Source organism: Cheilinus undulatus, linkage group 2, assembly GCF_018320785.1.
Source record: "Cheilinus undulatus linkage group 2, ASM1832078v1, whole genome shotgun sequence".
Lineage (NCBI taxonomy): Eukaryota > Metazoa > Chordata > Actinopteri > Labriformes > Labridae > Cheilinus > Cheilinus undulatus.
In genome coordinates, this window is record NC_054866.1 from 13,054,844 (window position 1) to 13,076,123 (window position 21,280).

At 42.8% G+C, this 21,280-nt stretch overlaps 1 protein-coding gene across 1 annotated transcript in view; it reads right to left on the bottom strand.

Annotated features, from left to right (window-relative positions):
• epha4l (eph receptor A4, like) overlaps nt 1–20,228 on the bottom strand; it is a 94,433-nt gene extending 74,205 nt beyond the window's left edge. Inside the window, exons 1-3 of the mRNA XM_041803560.1 lie at nt 20,020–20,228; nt 18,420–18,487; nt 12,529–13,192 (exon numbers count right to left, since the gene is read on the bottom strand). Of these exons, the coding sequence (XP_041659494.1) occupies nt 12,529–13,192; nt 18,420–18,487; nt 20,020–20,116 (829 nt within the window). The 5' untranslated portion in view covers nt 20,117–20,228. The remainder of the gene's footprint in view (nt 1–12,528; nt 13,193–18,419; nt 18,488–20,019) is intronic.
• Nucleotides 20,229–21,280: the final 1,052 nt, after the last annotated feature.

Sequence of the window (21,280 nt, forward strand, 5' to 3'; positions counted from 1 at the left end):
CTGCAACCTCATTGGAGACATCCATGCAACAACCTTTTCTGCAACATCCAAGTCAGCCAATCTAATTGTGTGTTTCTGTGGAGAATGAGCCAGTGTTGCCATCTCCTGCACCACCACGATTAGAAAAGAAGGGATCTCAGCTCATTGAAATGGACACTGAGTCCACTCTCAAGGCACATCAGATTACAGAGCGGCCCTTTATTGCCAGGCTTTTTGTCATAACCCCTAACTGATTGCCACGGAGCAGCCTTTGATTCAACCACTGAACTCTGCGCCCCTTGAGAAAAAGGATGACGACGAAAAGGGAAGAAAAGACCACCTACTATCGCCAAGGCAGGGCGAGATGGAGGGAGCTTAAGATAGAAATCAGCAGGAGGAAGAGAAAGGCACAGATAAAACACTTTCAAGGTGTTTGCAATCAGCCTCCCATTGTCAGGCGCTGAGGGAGAGTTGGACGTCCGTCTGAGGAGCTGCCGGGCTGCTTTGTCTGCGGGCTCAGATCGTGCAACAAGATTGGAACGTTAATAGGAGTTTATGATACAGCATGTGATATGCCTGCTGCGACAGATGCACAGAATAAATATAGATAATGGTGCAGACATGCTCTCTGTCCGTCCACACATACACAGTCCTGGCGATCAGTAACACATTGCCCCAGATCAAAGGGATTCTCGTGCAATGGTGAACCGACGGATGAAGTGCAGAAAAAGCACGGTTGCCAGACTGGAACTAAATCTCTTTCCACCTCACTTCCCCCCATGTTTTTGTCTCTTTTTCTCTCCCTCCCTCCCTCTCTGCTTCCTCATCCTCATCTCCACCGCTCTCGTTGGCGAGAGATGTCTGTCCTCCCTCTCTTTCAGCACAAAGACGGAGGCAGAGGCCCTCTTTCTCTTTCATAACCTCCCTCTCTGAAACAGTCCACCCAAGCCCACTTGATCACTGTCCACTTCTCCCTCTCTTCGTCTTTCTCTGCCCATACATCCATCCGTCTCTCTCTTTACTCCCCAAGTCTGTCGGCGAAGGGGGAAAAATACAAGGGTTAAGGGAAAAAGAAGGGGAAGAAAATGGAGAGAAAGAAGGGGCAAGAGAGCAAGAGCGAGAGTGTGCAGGAGTGCGGGAGAAAATGGAGGGAGAAGGAGGGAAACAGCCAGAGGAATTGGGGAATGGCAGGGACAGAGAGAGAGAGAGAGAGAGAGAGAGGAGGCGGCGGCAGCGGCGGGGTGAAAGGACTGCAGGGTTGTGTTGGTAGAGAGCTGGGGTATTGATTCGGGGCCTTTTGACATGCTAATTTGCTTGCTGACTGCTTTAATCGCTCCCTCTTCCCATCGTGGGCTTCAAAGAGAGGATGCTTTTCAAAAAGATGAGAGGGGAGAGGAGAGTAGAGAGAAAAAGAAATTTTATCATCCTTTAAAAGCCCTTTTGACACTTGTTCGGCTATATGCTCCTGATGCCAGCTGACAACCATGATAGTGCTGTAACAACATGCATCGTCACGGATCACGTAGGCAATGTATTATCTAATAATGGTAGACTATTTATTACCCATTATGCACTTAAATTATCAAGTTTAATGATGTCAATTTACTGCATTTATCTCAAATTTTAAAGGTTCAACTTTGAAGACAAACAGCAGGACGAAGTATTTATCTGTGAGGCCAAAAGACATTTAAACTATCAGAAAAATGCATCGTCACAACAGGAATAAAAGTTGATTTTCCTTGTTTTTTAAAGACTAGAAGAGTGGGGATTCATGTTTTTCATAAACAACAGAGCCATGCAAAGATCGACTACAAATCTGGAGGCAGAATCATCAACCTAACTGTATCAAACTTGACCTGTTTTGCAAACTTTAAATCTATCTGACACCCAAGAACTACTTCGGTGCATGTAGGACACGTTTATTGTCTTGGTTCCTAGCACAGACATGATCACAGACAAAGGCTGAGCAAATCAGACAGCCAGACAGAGAGAAAGACGCCACACTGATGCTACCCATATGACAACAGAACTTGAGGTTGCCACAAGTAGTCAAACTTCTCACCTTAGAAGGAACCACCAGCTGAATATTGGGATCTTTTTATGCAGTGATCAGAGGAATTTAGAGTAGAAGTTGCTACTGAGCTTGAATCTAACCCATAACATATTCAATTTAACATAGTCTGATGTCTTTTTTTGCTCATTAGCCTTAATAAAGCTGATGTCACTTGGAGGCGCTGAGGCAGCAAGAATCTTGGGTGTTTTCTGCTGTGTGGGGAGAATATCAGTCTTCTGGGCTTAGAAACAGTCCCTAATGATGGGATTGAACATCTTGGCCATGACCTGGCCTGATTTTTGGTTTGTTTGCATATTTACAAGTCAGGGCTTTCGGAGTGTCTGCATGCCTCTCATGCAGGGGAAATAGAAGAATAGAGGGCTCGCCAATTTTGTGCAGCTCTATTGCAAATAGGAAAATGCTAAGCAGAGAGTCTTATGTATCTTGTTGTAGCAAATATATAATGTGTGTCCACAAGCCAAAATGCAGCTATTTGATGAAGTTGTTCCCTAAACTTTTACTATTAGTGAAGCCTTCTGTTTCCACACTTGTGCAATAGGTCACAGGAAAGACAAACCCAATAAAAGCACCCTTATGGTTGGTTCTTTTCAAAGTAAAAGCCCAGTTTAGAATTTACTTTTTAGGAAAATCCCTTCGTTTGTACAGAATACTGTACAATACTGTGTCAAGCAGAGCTGAGAGAGGAGTGGTGAAGTTGACAGTCCGGTCATTTTTTTTTACATTTGAGGCTTAATTAAAAATATTCAGAGATCATCATGAGCCCCTCTTGGGGCTTTTCCTTTATGGCGTTTAGCTGCGCCAACCCAAACCAAGCTGGGCTGATTTACTTTTCCATCACCGGCTTGGCCATGCCACGCGCAGCTGCATCCAGAATGGTCCTGCTCAGGAGTAGGGCCCACGCCCACCTGTCCCACCTCCAAGCACACAGTGATGTGACTGCAGTTTGTCATCATTCAGGGACGTCTCACAGACCTGTTCGAGCGGCAACGGTTGTACCAACTTTGTGGATTACCAATCAAAGAAGAAGACGGAAACGACCCAAAGCACCATGTCATCAGCTCCTGACACCCCCTTAAACAGGTCGCTCAGTTGTTGTTGGAAAAGCGAATCCCCTGCCATGCCGTGTCAAACCTAGTAGAGCCAAGCCATTCAATGTAATATAAAAGCCCATCTGAGTGTGTAGCCCCACATATGGCAACCACATATACCCGATGGCATATTTCTATATTTGGCTGATATCTAAGAACGATTTGTCCAGCTGATATATCATCTTTTTATATCGTCTAAATCTATTATCTGCAGAGCCAGTATTTAACTTTTTAAACTACTATCTTCTAATACTGATGCTAATATGCTTCCCTACTTCATACATTTGAATCATGATGTTAGAAAGTGGGAGCAAGCAAGGATTGCAACACAGGGTTTAAAAAAAGAGGAGGAGGGCCACTTAAACTAAAATACACTGAATGTAGGCATTTTATAATACATAATAATACCATTTTTAGGTCATCATTTATTCATGAAAAGTTTTTCCAGTTCACTTAAATTTAGAATTAGAAGCTGATTTGCAAAGTGGGGCCTTGGATAGAGCCTGAGTTCTTTCTTGAAAACAAAAAGATCACTTTTGTTATGTAAATTAATATATTTATAAATGTGTTTACTTCAAGGATAAAAAAATCACTTGTTGCTTCTTGCAGCTTGAAAGAAGTGAATCTGCAATGAAAAATATCCAAATGTAATAACAGGAGCATATTTGCAAGGACAACAAGCAACAAAGTGCCCTGTATTAATTTTATAAGAAACAGCTACACGAAAGGTCAACCCTGATGAAGTTTGACAAACTTCAGGAACTTTCTTGTAACCAGCAACAGTTTCTTTAAAGCTTACTGTCTCAGGAAATCCTACAGAGGAAGTCGATTTTCATAAGAAAACATTAGCTTTAAAATGCAACAGGAGATTAATGATTTTCGGATGGATATTCGTGTAGCGGCCGCAGTGGGAGCACTACGACCATCAGCCTGGGGTCACGCTCGATCACCAGCCGCTTCCTGCCTGAACAGAGCACCGCCAGTGGAAAGAGAGACGGGTGATGAGTGTCGAGGACTGCAAAGGGAACAAACACAGAAGCAGGACGGCAGCCCGAGCAGGAAAAACATTTCAGCACCTCGCCTAATGACGGCTGAATTACCAGCGACCCCCCCCCCCCCGAAGGAGGATTTGTGTGTGCTGAAGGGACTTTTTTCATCATTTGTGGAGCTAAACAGGAACAGAATATACAAAAAAAACTCTGAGCAATTATTTCAGCCAAAGAGGAGGGAGGTGGAGGATTGCTCGTGAGACATTTTGTGCTCTCTTTCTGTATCTGTTGTTCTTTCCTGCTCTCCGATGGTAATAGATTCCTCGTCTCTATTCAGCAGCACAAAATGAGCCTCTCTGGTGGCGGAGAGAGTGATGAGTACATTCACCTCCATTCTGCTGCGCTGTGCTGCGCTCTGAGTGTGCCAATGCATACTAAAGCTTCAGTGTGAGTGCATCTGAGATACATATTTACAATGTGTCCATGCACTTGAGTCTATTATTTTACATGCCCCTTTTTTTTTAAAGCTTTCGTGCAGATTTTTTTGTCTTTTCGGTGTAGGTGAACATGCACATGCTTGCCCCTGCATATGTCCAAGTTTTTTACTATTCATGTCTGTGTGCATATTCACATTTTTGTGCATGGGTTTGTGGGAACAATGACGGGTGATGATGTTCTATGTGCCGCTGTGAGCTGCCTCCCTCCCTACAGCGAAGGTAATCTCATTATTCAGCCCACTTCCTGCTGCTGCCACCAGAGACAGGCTGACAAAAACTAACCAGCTCGATGGCCAGTGGGAGAAAAAAGAGAGAGAGACAAGGAGAGAAAAGACAGAGTGTGAACTAGTGAAAACTGCGAACAGAAATTCAGCTCAAAGAATGGAGTGAGATAAATGAAGAAAAAGCTTTTAAAGAGAAAATGAAGCAACAGGATTTTGGAATAGACTGAAGAAATGGTCCAAAAAAAACACAAGCAAGCATCCAGGCATGCCAAGAGGAAGATGCAAATACTTAATTTGAGTGTATGCAGACGAGCGGAAGAAAGAGGAGGTGGAAAATGGGGGAGGGAGACGCACAGCTAGGGACTTATTCTGTGTATTTAAAGCCATCAGGGACCTACGGGCTAAATAGAATTACGTGGTGAATTTAGAATGATGCTCCCAAGCGCATATTTAACACTGTCAACAGAGGGAATGAAAGACCCAGATCCACACAGAGTGAGCGAGTGAGGCATAAGAGAGAAAACTTCATCCCTAAAACCTCTTAATCCAACATGAATGAGAGTTTCCAGCTCAGCACAGACTGCAGGGAATAGAGAGGACTGGACAGGGTCTCAGGTGGGAATCACACGCTGACATCACAATCACGTGCTAGGCTGTAATCCAAGCACACTCACGCATGCAAACAGGTGTGGAGTAAAAATGACAGAAAACAAAATAATGAAGAAAAAGAGCAAAAGTGAGGAACCCAAACGTAACACAGTCACTTTAGAGGAACATTGCTTAAAAAAAAAAAGAAAAGAAAATTAAATCCTTAAAATATGGCTAATCCTAATCATCCTTTACATGGACAGTTAAATCTAGAGTACAGATATAGCTGGAATAGGCCATTTAACTGGATTAATGCCATTATCTCTGTAATATGCCCCCGTCCAGCTATATTTAATAGGAACTTCTTGACTTCACTGAAAACATGGGCAAACTCTACAGCTCTGTAAATTCTACGAACGTAATGCACACTATCCTTCTAGCTTTTAACACTCAAAGGCCTCTGACTGTGTGACTTTTGCCTACGGCTATGCTTATCATTTATGCTGCTCGACTGCTGGATCCAGTCAAGAGCCACTTGACCAGTAAATCTATCTCCAACAGCATTTTCTATTTGCATTTGTTCATTTGTACATGATTTTAAAATTCATATATACATACTGATTACTCATACCAGCATGTTTACATGCATTTTTTAAAGACATTTTAGACAAACACATATGATAAATCAACTTTTTTTTACTGTAAATTGATTTGTATTGACAATTGCTTTACTGCATATAGCATGCAGACATGCCTAGCCATGGCTAATGATAGCAACACCTTTTTAACAGCTTTTCTCCATACTTCTTTTGCAAATATGCACCTTGGGGGAACAATAATACACTTTTAAGTGCATGTATGATATTATCAGCACGATATTGGTGTCAGTAGAAACTGACGTAAAAAGTTCATCATCAGTATCTGCAGTTATGAATATTTCTATTAGGTGTTGACCAATATTTGCTTTGTCAGGGACGATACCGACAACGTTTAAATAGTTGTTCATGAGACCAATAACCAATATTTTGTACTTAATGTTACGCAAGTAAAATTGCATGATCAGAATATGAAAAACAGGAAGTGACGCCATATGCTCACAGTGTCAATGGTACCCTGGCTTAAGTCTTGATTGTCTCATACTCATGTGGCATCTGGCCAATCAGATTGTGTTGTACAAGGACATTTTCTGAGACTGTGGAGAATGAAAATAAAGCCAGAGGGGAAGGCACACTACAGTGGAATTAAAGTAGTGCACGTTTTGGTTTAATACCCTTATCAGTATTGATTACATTGGCATCAATAATCAGTTGACCCCTTATATCTGCAGATATTTAAAACCAACTTATCCGCTGTTAATTTTGCCCATACGTACGAGTAAGATTGTGGAGTCTCAGGCAGGATCGGCACCTTATGTCTGCTCAAGTCTTTTTCTTTGTTCATCCTCAAACCTTAACAACTCACGTTTCAGGTCACAACATTTATACATCTGTTTCGATATCACCTAAAATTAATTTGTAAATAATGGCATAGACCCACAAAAATCCATAATTGTCCACACATACTATTTAGTACATAAACTTCGTGGAGACTCCCTAGATTAACATGAAAACTCACTTTCAGACATCAAGTGACTACCAAGGCCAGAAAGATGTATATAAGCTACTTACTGATGGACTGTCAGCTAAAGGGTTGGTCTTTATGGTGGGCCAGTACCCATGAGTGCCTACACCAGGAGTCACAAACCTGTAGCTTGCAATCTGTATAGATCTTTGAGGCATTTTGTGTTGATCTTTATCACTAAATGTGCTTTAGATCTCTTATTTTTCTACATCCTTTCAATTTTCAGTATGAGCAAGACCTGCAGAAATTCTTGCAGAAGGTTCATATCAACATATAAATTTAATCTTGATAACAATAGGATGGGTGTTTTATTCATTCATTTTAACACTAATAGATTGAAGACTGTACCTATTGGCCTAAAATGAATGTGTCCTCCTTCACATGCCTCAAGTTGTCATCAGAACACACTGAGTATTACTGCTTGGTATTGGAATACCCAGCCTGGAAGTTAATGCAAGGTGTTGACAGGGCTTGTAAGTGAGTCTGTGGTGGTGATTGCTGGTTCACAGCTGAACCATGAAGCAGCGTTCAGGAGCATCAAAAGTGCCTTTCACCATCACACCTCAACCAAGCTGTACCCTCAACAAACATGTTGACAAGTATAACGTGAAGTCAGATAAAACTTAGAGAGGTTCTCTGAATCACTGCAGCCAGAGCAAAGTCCTTTTTAACTGACAAAAAAAATCACAGTTAAGGCTACTTTTATCTCCCATAGGTGACATACATGGTTCTCACTAATCTCCCCCTCCCTTAAACAGTAGGGACTCTCTCACCAGATGAGGAGCGAAGGGTCCCCCCTGTGTGCGGGGGGAAGGTGGTTAACAGGGAAAGGGATCCAAAATGCAAACAGACGCGTCTCCTCTTCTTAGATCAGGGGGCCCCTTCACCCTCCGTGCCCTGGTTGCCCCTCTCGCCTTGGCCCTTGGTGTTCACCCTAGCCACCCTTGGCCCAACTTAAGCACAGACGCACATACACACAGGCCAGCCCCAGCTGTCAAAACCCTGACGTCTTAATCAATCCTGGATCCACAACCCTGTCAGAAACAGCAGTAAGATGGATGCAGAAGGGGAAGACCTCTGACCCCTGCCAGGGGTGGAGAATACAACTCCTACGTACCCCGTCGCCCCCACTCATCTACTTCTTTCCCCCCTGAAACATCCCGGGTCTCAGGCGGCTCCACTGCTGCCCTGAACAATGATGGAGGAGAGCCCATTCATCCCGGGCTGGGAAACAGAGGCCAAGGTGCCCTTGTAACCTCGCACGAACACAAGACAAGCAAAGACCCACAAGTTTGGGAACACACTCACACACACACACACACACACACACACACACACAAACACAATAGGGCTTCTAAAAAGGGAGGTTTCAGACCAAATCAAGCCAAAACATGTGAGCATGGGCTGGCATACTCTAGTGCACTTGCTTAATTGTTTTATGGCAAAAGAAGGAGAATAAACACACTCATTACAACTTAACTGTCTGTAACACCCCCCCCCCCACCCCAAAACCTGGTCCCAAGGCTTTGGTTGTAAAGGAGGGTGTAGATCTCACATAGAGCTTGTCACATTTTAGAATATTAACCAGCTCATCAGTGCACTTGAAGACTGACACTGGCCAGCACCTTTTAACCCTTAAGTCTCTAGAGCTGACCCATTCTGGCGCCTCTAGCACCCATGCTGTGTCAAACCAAATGCATGTTCGCCAATGTAGAATTGGAAGTGAAACATTGGGAAACTTTTTAAACAGAGTGATTGAATCAAACGGGAGTGAATGTATTGGCACTGCAAAGTTAAACAAATTAAAGCAGATGCAGTGATATGTGAACTAAATGGATATATTGGCTTGAAAATCAATGCTGCCAGCTCAAAGCCTGGCAGGCGCAAAGAGACTGCATTAGTCACATAAAATCACTCTTTCCAAACCCTTTGTTGCCTTCTTTGGAGAGTACCAGCTATTTGTCTCAGCTTTAATGAAAGAGGAGAGATAAGGAACCTGTTTCAGGCGAACGAAAGTTATGATACTCAGTATGAGATCAGGGCTCTCCCTGCGATTCGAAACAAGAGAGGTCATTACAGAAAATGGAATGACAGAAAGCAACGCCAGGGGAGATTTACCAAAAGTCTGTAACTAACTACTTTCTGTTCTCTTTCCCCAACCCTCCATCTCACTCTGGATCTTTGAAGCTGACTCTAGGGACAGAAACCTGGCCGGAGAAATCTGAACTCAGCAACAGGGGAGATGGGCATCTATCCAAGCGAGAGCTCAAATGATACTTTTTATTCAACGACTTCACCCACAAAAACACAAAAAACCCCATCTGTGCTACTTGCTCCAGAGGTGGGTGAAGGTAATCCCACATTTCATCTCAGTGAGGCGTTGACTTTTGGTTCATTAGTTTTGTCAAACTTAACAGAGGTTAACATTAACATTTTGGTTGAAACTTGCTGAAAGTGCAACGCTTTCCCCAAAAGTCTCATGCCATACATCGCTAGAAGCAGAGCTGTTCAATCATGGCAAGAATCAGAATCACAATCATTTTAATTATTGATTGATATCACGATTATGTAACACAATTGCTCACTGATTTTACAAATCTGCATCACATGCATTTATCAAACTGAGACAGTCAACACTTTGAAAAACAGAATATAAAACATTTTCCAGATAACATTTTAAAGGCATTTAACCAACCACCTAGTGTTTCCCACTCACAGACTGTACTCAGGGGCGCCACCCAGGTATATTTGTAGTCACCCAACTTTATTTGTCAACCATTTTTTGTCTTTTTTAAAGAATCCATATGAGATGTAACCATATTATTGATTCCCAATGTCATTGTGGACATGTTACGGTTTTAAACAATAGGTCTTCAGCTCAAAAGTGTAGTTTTCTTAGTGGAGGGAAGTGGGAATTATAGTTACGATCAGTCCTTGTGTACCTATTCAACCGTTCCGCTCCACTCAGTGGCTTGATCTTACAGCACGAAAATGGTGAATGCTAAGAGTGGCAAGGTAGAACTCAGCAACGTTTTTGAGATCGCTGAGGCTCCAGAGACTTTTAAATCTGATGTGTGGAAGCATTTTGGTTTCCCAGATTAAGGTGACAATCTCGAGTGGAAAATATGGGTAGCATAAGGAGACATTGTGCAAATCACCAACCCAAAAAGATTTGCAAAGATGTGAGAAGTAGAATCCAGCCAGGCCAAAGGTCTCTGAAGAAAGCTACCCCAAAACAGCATGAGGGTTCAACAAACCACAAAGGGTATCAGTGTATACATCCCCAAAGAACTAAAGCTATTTTAGGTGCTGGAACCAAAGAATATATATATATATATATATATATATATATATACATATATATATATAAGCCTAATGCACATCTATGACACATCTTTGCCATATTGTAATATTCAATTGTTTTTAATAAATGCAGATGTCCCTTTTTCCAAAGTCTTCATTTGTTGCTCAGGGGTTTTACCAAATACCAAATAAAAACCATACTTTGGACTTGCTACTAAGGTATTATCGTATGGTGAGATTTTGATACCGTTACATGCCTAGGATCCATATGTAATCACCAAATCACCATCCATTCACAAAAGAAGCATCTACTTGTAAATCCTGTCAGCACCTCTAGAGGAGTGGTGTCTCACTTTAAGCTTCAACTGCTTTCTGCAGATGCCTGCTGCCGATATTACCCTGCACTCTAGAATGATATTTGAAATATGCTTCTTTAAGAACAATAAACATAAACAGTTCGCCTGCAATGACTGAAGAATATAAAGTGTAACATTTCAAAAGGCATGTCATGTAATTTAGTGTCTTTGTTAAAAGTACTGCTGATGAAATAGTGGAAAGGAAAAAACACACAAACTCAGTACTGCTGTATTGGAAAGGTCCCAAACAATCCAAATCCAGTAAAAGATTTTATCTGAACACTGTACATCCATAATGATCCAGGCATTGCTTCAAAGCTACAAGAATATATTACAGCCTTCACTTCTGCAGAGCTTTGATAAAAGCATCCAGGACAGAGACATGCATTTAGGCTGGCTATTTAATAAGCTCTCAAAAGTGCAAGAGGCCATATACCCTTAATAAGGTTGTCCGTGATCCATCTTACAATGTAGGAGGAGGGTTTGCATCCTTCATTTCTGTGGTAAACAAACAGACTGTGGGCATGTGTTCATTCAAAAGTGATGTTGTCAGAAGTTAAAGGTTTTGATAAATGTTTTTCAATAACATCCACATTAAAAGATTAATTCATGTTAAATCGAGTAGTTAATGATTAACATGACATGTGCACAGCGCTGCTTGCAACCATTAAGACCCCCTCCCACCCACAAGAAGTCAGCGGTACCCCTAAGTCAGCAGACCTGCTAGTCATGCAATTAGTCGTCCAAGATAAAGGATACTTCATAAATTACGAGAGGTGTAGTGGTCCGCCCCCCTGTTAATCACCCGTGCCCACCCTCTGACCCCTCACTGCTGTGTTTCCCTGCTTTCTGTGGGTGGTACAGGCTGGCTGGTTGGGTGAACCAATAAAACATCATGGCAGATTTGGCACTCATTGGTGCAAGGAACTAAAAGCTCCCTGTCTTGGCAAAAAACTGTGACCAACAACTCACTTCTTCATACTATCAACTTGAATTAAATGTACATTTTGAAAAATGTATCTAGGCACTCAAGCTCTGACATCTTGTGGCAAGAGTTCTGATAGATTTATTGGTGTTTGAATTCACCTACATGCACCAGGTGCCATAATGCTCCTGATTTATAAAGAATCTGGAAGGAGGCACTCTGTGCTGACCTTAAAACCTCATCAAACAGCCTGGTATAGGATCACAGCATGCTGAGACTAGAGTAATCGTCTACGAAGGGCTATTCCCTCCTGCCAAATAGCACCATTTCAACCCCATCTCACAGCTGTGTATTTTCACTCTTCTCGGACCTGCTTGGAATGATAAACTCCTTTTTTTCTCTCCTTTCTTTCCTCTAAAGCTGTCTATCTCTTATTCCCAGCTTCAGGCTCCAATGGGAATAAGAGAAAAAGCATGTGTGGGTGAAAAACACAGTGGTAGTGCTAACCAGTATGAGCCTCACTCTCCTGGTGTCACCATGTCTCCTGGGATGCATCCCATTGCACAACACCTCCCAGTGGGCCTGCTAATTACTCCATTTACAATCATCATTGCTTCTATCACCCAGGCATTCACTGGAGAAAAGACTGGGGAGCGGAAGAGCGGGGAGGAAGATGCACCCAGCAGAGCGCAAGGTGTTTGAAATGGGGGGAAGGGAAGGACAAAAAGAATGAAACATGGGGGCCAAAGATACAGACAGAGCGACAGGAATGGGAGAAATGTGTAATATAAGGAAGTGTAATGACTGTGGGTTAAAGTAGGGGGTTATCCATACAAAGGAAAAGAGTCAGCCCTAGAGAAGAAAAAGCAAATGTCAGTTCTTTACCTTGGCATTCTGAATTGCGCTCCTCATATCCAGGGTTACACAAGCAATTCCCAATGGGCACCAGCCATTCTCCGTCAGCCCCGCAGTACATTTTTGGAACCTCCTTCTCCTCTGAATTATCCACGCATGAGCCACGAACTTCCACAAGTGAGGAGGTATCGGCTCCAGTGATGGTATCAGGAAACTGGGCCAAGTTACGCACTGCCAAAGGACATTTCTTATAAAAGACCCTGACGGACACAAGCGCGATGCATGCTCCAACATCCTGGAAGGCCAGATAGAAACCCTTGCGGGTCAGCGCCCCCACATCCCGAACTTCTGTGTTCAGCTTCATGATGCGGTCGCCGATGTCCACTTGAGTGAAGCTCTCATCTGCAGCAATGGTATCGATCTTGCCAAACTGGTTCTCACGGATGTATCGCTCCTTGTCGTTGTTGGACTCGTAGTAGTAAAGATTGAAGGTCTCCTTGCAGGTTCCCATGACCCCTGGGAGGCTATTGCAGTCTCGGAGGGTGAACTTGATCTCAATGTAGACACGCTGAGCTCCGCCTCGGGGGATCCAGTCAGTGCGGAGCCAGTTGTTCTGGTTTGGCTCCATGACATTACACACCTGGTACGTCCGGATGGGAATGTTCTTTTCATCCATAATGCTCACTTCCTCCCACTGGGGAAACATTAAAAACATTAAAAATGTTACAAGGACATTCTTAAAACTCTGCAACTGCAATCAATGTTAAACTCCAGACCATAATTCACTAAAGAAAAGGTTACGGGAGTGTTCTGGTTGGACTGTTAAAGGTTACTCTTTAAAATAAATGCTCTCCAAATTAAAAATGGCCTAAGAAAGAAAGCAAACATGAGTAGGAGCAAGTCTGCACCAAGAATGAAAGATAATGTGCAAAAGGGCATGCCAGAAAGATTAGTCAATATTTGAGTCCCAGCAGAGCAATTAATTGATGGCTAAACTTAATGCATATTTTATAAAGGCACCTAATAGACTTGTTAGGTCCTAATATAGAATCATACAGATATTAATATTCATGGCTTCTCCTCAACTGTGAGAAAGGAAATTTGTAATTAGTTCTACGCCTCAGCAATGCCTACAATTCAATTACTTGCCTGGTGGTGTACAAAATCATCATACTCAAACACACAAACAATGAAAACTCTTTACAGCTCAGGGATGCAAAAAGAGGAGCGTGTGAAGCAGGAAACCTATGGGTGTTAGAACTAAAGGTCTCCAAATCAATGCTAATGATCTAATGTGTGCCTGCTTTACATGTTAATGCATGATGGGGTCCAGGAGACAGACAACCTTGTTTATACAATGCATTAACAGGAGTTAATATCAGATTTGGTCATTTGGATACTGAGTGGTAATCCTTGATTATGATTCTCAATGCATTCTGAAAACGGTTCAATATTTGATAGCTAAGTCTGCATATGGAGGTGGTCTGGGATGCCATTAACAGATTGGATAGGTTGTGTAGATTCAACATGAACTGGGACGCAGTGTCGACTGACAAGATCTGCAGATCTACAATCCCCAAGAAAATAAAAAGCGTGATTTTATTTATGTCTGTCCAGCCTCACTTGGTGGATGGGAATTAAAGCTCTCTTAGAGATCCAGATAATTTTGCCCAGCTTAGTAATAAGCTGGAAAGTAGAAGTGGAAAGTAGCTAATTACTCAAATTATTCTAATTACTCAAATTAGCTTCTTTGTGTACTTGTACTTTTTTGAGCACATTTTAAAATCACTCGTTTTATTTTTACTGAAGTATATAGTGATCCGTGTTCTATCGTTGCACATTGAGGAAAGATCATATTTGACTGTAAAAGCCCTTTGGGTGTCAAAAATAGCAACTCGGTACTTTGAGCAAACTTTAAATGACTTACTTTTTACTTTTACTTGAGTGCAACAGTCTGGTACTTTTTCTACCTCTGGTGATAAGAAATACTTTTGGTTTCCAAGGTGCTTTTCATTTGGTACTGTTATGCCTTTCTTATATCCTCTATAATTGGCAGTGTGTCTGTGTTGATTTGCACGCCACACTGTTGCACCAATTGCCCTTGAAACCTCTCAGAATACTTACTGGGTGTACTGGTTCGAAACTGGTGCCATAAAAAATCATAAATATATGCAGATTTTCTATTGAATCCAAAATTGTCGCATTTTTTTGCTTCAGCACAGAGAGGCTGAGCCATTATGCAGGTATTTAGGGAAAAAACACCCACCACTTTCCATGCAAATTGGCCTTATTGCATTGAGCATCTAATGACGAGGTTGGTAACAGAACAGTGTTATAGATTAGTCTTATAGAGTTAAGATTAGTCTTGAGAGCTAATGGAATAAAACTCTCTCAGGGAGGAAACTTTGTCAATCCTGGGTGGGATTGGACAGGTCCATTACAGGTGTGGGTGGGAGTGGGAGTGTGCGATAATGGTCAGAAATCCAGTGGGAGCGGGATTAAGAAAAGAGTGACGTGCAGGGCTCTAGACCTTTAAAATAGAGATGCACTGATTGTGAGAATTAGTGTGGATAACAATGTTTCAGACAACATTTTAGCTGACACTTTGGGAGATAACATTGGGTATTTTATACCTCTTTTGGTGTAAGACTCCTTGAATTTTGTCTCAAATTTGACCATAAAATCAGATCAGTTTTCCCAGCAGGTCACTTTTTCCTCCCTGTAAAAATCTATTTTTTGATTCGGCAGCTAGATGTGAATACCAGCATTAAACTGACTAGACACAAACTCTGATAACTAATATAGGTTCATACCACATGATCTGGACAATGGCCAATGTTTGTAAACAGAGCCAATACTACTGGCCAATACTGATGTTAAATTGGTACATCTGTGCATCCCTACTTTAAAACACCACCATAAAAGAAGTGAAAGGAAACTGTCTCTCAAACGGGAGCTGGCTCCTGTTGTTCATTAAAGAAGCCAGCTCACGGAAACAGCTAGCCCATGAATGAAGTATCATGACTCCCTTATAACCTGTCACTCTTCATTTAATTAATATTTCAATCTCACTAGTACCCCATAAGATGTATTTGCTATATTAGTGTGCCCTTTAAATGCCTGTTTATTACAAAACAAGGGAGAAAAGTGGTTAAAGAGACGCTACTCCCCCTCTAAGCACAAGACTAATTCACCTCCATTCATTCTGAATACAAATGGCTTCAGTGCAGACGGCATGCTGGGATACCAAGCTATACTAAGAGAGCCATGGATATGATGTATTGGCTGTTAGGTGAGTCCCAAAACCAGGTCATCACTGAAGTCTACACGTTTATGCTGACGTGCAGTCATTTGGTGTAAAAAAGTCCAGGACAGATTGTTAATCAATGATAATGTCAAGTCTGAAGAACCCTGGAGGCCAACATATTCGCTGCTGTTGTTAATGCAGACTTTACATGAGCAAGAGGGAGACGCTGACTTGCGTTATACAGTGCAGTCTGGCTTATTTTTGCCAGGAGGGAATGTTTGTTTTACTTATGATAAAGTTCCCCTCTTGACAGATCCCTGCTGAGCACATTCGAGCATGTCTTGAGAGGCTCAAAGCGGCGTGTTACTCCGAAGTTTTGCACCGTGTGTCTTAAATAGAGACCTTGACTGAGTCGGGCTGTAAACAGGAGCAGACAGGCCTCTGGCTGCTGTAGCTCCAACTATTTACAAAAAAAAGTCATAACAGGACAGTAGAAGATATGGGATATGCTGCCAGATTTGATTTGACGCCTTATCATAAACAATCTGGCTTAAAGCCTTATATCCCCCGAGAAGGGAGGGATAATGCTAAACATAGCTGCTGCTGTGTGATTTGAGAAAATGTCCATCATTCCCTACCGTTTCATTCCACTCTGCTTTTCTCCTCTAGCCCCCCTTTTGTTGTGGAAATCAAGCGGCGCTGAGATAAGGCTGCACCTTTCCCCGATAACAGGGAAGAGGCAGAATAAGGCCAATCGGTCGTAATGAGAGGGTGAACGCCGGCTTGCTGGGGCTGCCAGGACCCTGTCAATCATTTGTTTGTGATAAAATGGTTGAGGGGAGGACCTGAGCATGGCGCTGGCAGAGTTCATTGAGAAAAAGCTCGTGGCAGACCCTGCAACAGCTGCACGAGGTGAAAATGTGTTCCCCCTGGGTTGGTATTCATTAGTTGGCATCATTGTTGCTAATTTGTATTAATTTTCATACGACATTAAAGGCGTGTGTGTGCTCATCATCATATTTCTGTTGGTAAGCAAGTGCAGGAGTGGATTTCATTCGTTTAATGTGAACATTTATTAATGTAGGTCACCCTGACCATCAAAAATACAGCTTTTAAACACCATTTTGGCCACTTTTACATGATAATTTCCCTGATTAAGGTAGCACGTGTGCCTCTTTTTTCCTGCAATGCCAGCAGCAGACTGCAGCCTCTGCGGGCCTGTTTCCTCCTTATCAGAGCCCCTCTAGATATCCCAATTAGACTGAGGGATCATGCATTTGCGCGACCCTATTTTCTCGCAGCTTTATAGCGAGATCCAGTCGTCCTGCGGCAAGAGCTGAACCCCACTGCACTCTCCCCCCTTATTCATCCATTCCAGAGGACCCTCTCTCAGCTGCCAAGTTCCTCTCTCTCTCACTCGCTCTCCTCCACTCAATGGTGGAAAGGGATATAAAGTTTCTCCACAAAGACCGATTCAATCCACCGTCTATTCAGGAAACCTGACGCCCGCTGCAGTATCGGCCCCTGCATCTGACCATTACAGAGTGGTTAGAGAGAAGGGAAGCGAGGAGAAAGGGGAGCAGGGGCTGTTGGTGAAGGGGGGCGCCTATTGGCCTGATGGTTCTCAAAGTGGATTCTGGGGACCCCACTGAGGCCCTGGAGAGGGGCATGGGCAAAAAATAGAGTTTATAAGCTATTTTGCTACATTTTGATGTGATATAGGGTAATTCATTTATATTGGTCGAGTCCATGTTGATTTTGAAAATACCACTAGATGCCAGGCCTAATGCTCAGTAAAAATATTGCTTATTGCCACAAGATAGGTGGGGAAATATCATTTTATTTATTTTATTCAGGAGTATTCCCATCATAAATAAAAATCAAATTATGTTGATGCCTGTTTGATACCACAGCGACAAAAATAGAAACCCCGCACACCTATTATTGGTCAATTTATTGTTTTTAATGCTCAAAGATTGCAGGCAAACTTTGGCACCCTGCCAGAATTGCACAAATTTATTGGCAACATTTGAAAAAGCAGGTGTTTCACCCACTTGGCCACATCTTCCTGGCACATTTTGGTCAATTATACAGTCTCTTTTATCAATAATATCCCTGGAGATCACTAAAATTCTGAAACACATGGCATCTAAGAGTATAGAAAATTTTGACAACCTTAAATACAGAAATGACGCCAATGTTTTTTTTTTTTTTTTTTACAATTTAGACAGTTCAAAAGAGCTTTTTTCTACATTTTTAATGACTAAAGTTTGAGAGTAAAGCAATCTTGTCTAGGACTTCGTTTTTGTTGTTTTGGTATCAAAAAGGTTTGATTTTCAACAGAAAAAAAGGCTTGATTGTGTGTCACCTTTCAGCTAAAAAGTACAGAGACATGATCCAAATACGCTCAGCCCTACCCTGGAGGGTGCTATCAGGGGTCGCCTTATACAATAAAACAGTGAATTCAGATCTCGACCATCGTCCAGCACCTCAACAGTGTGGACAGCTGCACAATAAATCCAACAAAGATAGCCCCATGAAGGTCTCACCAGGACAGAAACGTATCAAAGAAGGCTGTGTATCCACTGCCAATAATGGATATTATCACTCCATGTTTCCTCCTCAATAGGGAACCATGCGTCCTAACAAGGGGACACTTCTTTGCAGTACTCACCCCTCCTTCTGTCGGGTTGGCGACCCATCCCAGCTCCCCCTGCACGGATCTGGAGTCCAATAACGTGACTGGAAAACAAGAAAGCGTAGACGTGAGAATCTGAAGTTTGACTAACAAAATGTAAGGACAAATTAAATCCCATATTTTGTATGTATGACTTAACAGGAAACTTTTAAAGCGACTTAAAAAGGAGGAAAATATCCCCATGACGAGTTTCAGTAAACAGCAGAGAGACCGGAGGCCAGAGAGGCTTTCACATACGCGCGTCCATGTTTTGATGTGCGTAATTCCCTGCTGCTCTTTAGTTCTGATTGATTTTCGGTGAGAAAATGATTTTCTATAGCTGTGTTTCCCCAGTGTCATTATTTTAGTTAGTTACGCACCACATATTGTTTGTGATGTGACTGAAATCAATGATGGAGCCGTGGTCAACCTGGACATTAGGGGCTAAAACGCATAAATGTGCCGGACACTCAGACTGTTAAAGACACGATTTACCAACATAAAGCGAAACATTTCTCTATTTAAATATCTTTATATATTCAAAGCAGGGGGAAGCCTGTGATTAAAGATGTTTGTGGTTGTTCTGAAATCAGTGTGAGTAAAAATCAGCTGCTCAAGGTAATCAATAAATACGCACGACATGTATGCTGAGAACATAATCAAAAGATGAAATATAGATGATCCCCTTTGACATATTTGCTTCTTAAGCTGATCGAAGCCGTGTTACATCTTTACGGACTTGTTGTCAGACAGCTCTGCTGTGCGGAGCAGCGCACAGACGTGAAACACTGAGCGAGACTGACTGACTGCATCAGCTGGGGCTGTTTTAAATCAAATATTTTTCACTAATTGTATTTAGAAGAAGGTTAAAACCTTCACTTGTTCCAGTATTTTCATAGTAGATTCAATGCGCCCTGGGACACTGAGACAGCAACTCGAGTCCCGAAACCCTCCGCGCTGGTTTGTTTTGTGCAGGACGCTGCGTGCTCGAAATAAGAAGCAGTTTAATGTTTGATCGCCTTTGACGACCGTGAATCTAAGACTTTAAATAAATTGCTGAAAATCATTCCATCCTGTGCGTAAACAAAGGCAGCACACTCTTAACTTTTAGAGCTGTTTTGTGCCAAACCAAGCACCAGCCTTCACCAAAAAGAGACCGTGACAGCTATCACTGCGCACATAAATGAAGATGATTATAAAGAAGTGTCAGAGGACACTTCGCAACATCGGACTGCTTTTAGCGCACAGATTCGCTTGACCTTTTCGCTCAACAGGGAGATCAGCGCGTATCAGGGCTGCACGTACTCCTGTTCCCAGGCTTAGAGCACATTGGCACGATCCAAACCCGAGTCAAGACCCAAACAGCCGATGCGCATTTGGACAGCCACTTTAAATTCCAGGTTAGCGCACAAGAATCCCGCAAAAGTCGCTGCGTAAAGGTGACCGTCGGTGTTTTCCACCTTTTCTAGCACACTGTGGCTCCACGCACTCTCAACAAGGAGCCACGAAGTGAGGGTCCGCAGCGCAAACACGCACAGAGACGGAGCGGGATGGAGTCTCAAGTCCGTAGGCAGTTATTTTCTCCCAGCAACCTTACCTTCATTTGGGGGGTATATCCGTGCAGGCGAAACAAATGTAGAAATTCCCAAAACAAGAAAGGTGACCGCGAACAAAATCCCTGCCATGAGTGCCATTTGTGTCGTTGTTCCGTTTTCTCTCCTCTTTTTCTTTCGTTGCTCCTCTCCCAGATCCTACTCTCTCTCTCTCTCGCTCACACACACTCTCTCTCTCTTTCCCTCTCTCTCTCTTTCCCAGTGGAATATGGATTTGAAGAGGACAGGGGAGAGAGACGCAACGAGCGCACCACAGCCAGGAGGCGGGTCTAGTCCATGCGCTCTGACGCGGACCCCAGCTGAACATATAGGAAACGTAGTGAGGGAAGGGGGGCAATAATCATTAACTACCCCCCTGCACATCCCCCCCAACAACTCACTTTCTCATTTACAAGTGGAGAAACACGAGGTGTTGATTGCGTAAAGTAGCATTTTCCTCGACTTCTGCCCTGCAGGTACAGAGGTGCAGTGACCCCACGGACTTTGTGAGGCAAATATTGCTATGAAAGAACGACATATGGGGGCATATGTTCATCACCAGTGAATGGGGATTAAAAGTGTGCGCGCGCTGCCTAGAAGCCACACAGGGTCATTCTTAAATGACTTCTTCTTCGCTGCCAGTCTCCATGGCTTAAACAAACAACACACGAGCGTAAAGTCTCCCTATATTCCTATGTTAAAATGCAGTGCGTCAGTTTCCTTCTCTTTTTTCGTCACAGTGTTCCCCAGCAGCCTCACTGTGCTGATCCTGCATGTAGTCTGTCTCCAGTCAAGCGCAGCGCTGTCCAGGGTGAGCCGGATCGGACCAAGGTCGCCACCTAGCGGAGATATTGACGCCTGTTCTGCCTCCAGAATTGGATTAAAGAACAAGCATGAGTATGACCTCTTTGACATTACATGCTATTGCACTTTGTGAAATTGACAATGCTCGTTTTGTGATGGGTGGCCAGCTTGTATTGGATTATTGTCACTTGCTCTTATTCTTATATTACAAGAGGCTTTAATGGCACACAGCAGCACAAACTAGAGTGCTGAAATTTCAGGGTTAGACATTTCAGAGTTGACTTCTCGCTCTTTTGTGATGACAATGCATCCTCAAGGCCGCTCAGTGGCTCACCAGAGCTGCCTTGCATTGTGCAGTAGGCGCTGGGAGATCTTCATAAGGTAACTAGTGAGCTGATGTTTGCTTTTCTCTGAAGCATTTGCTACACCCGCAGTCCTTACATGGTTTCTGTATCCTGAGGG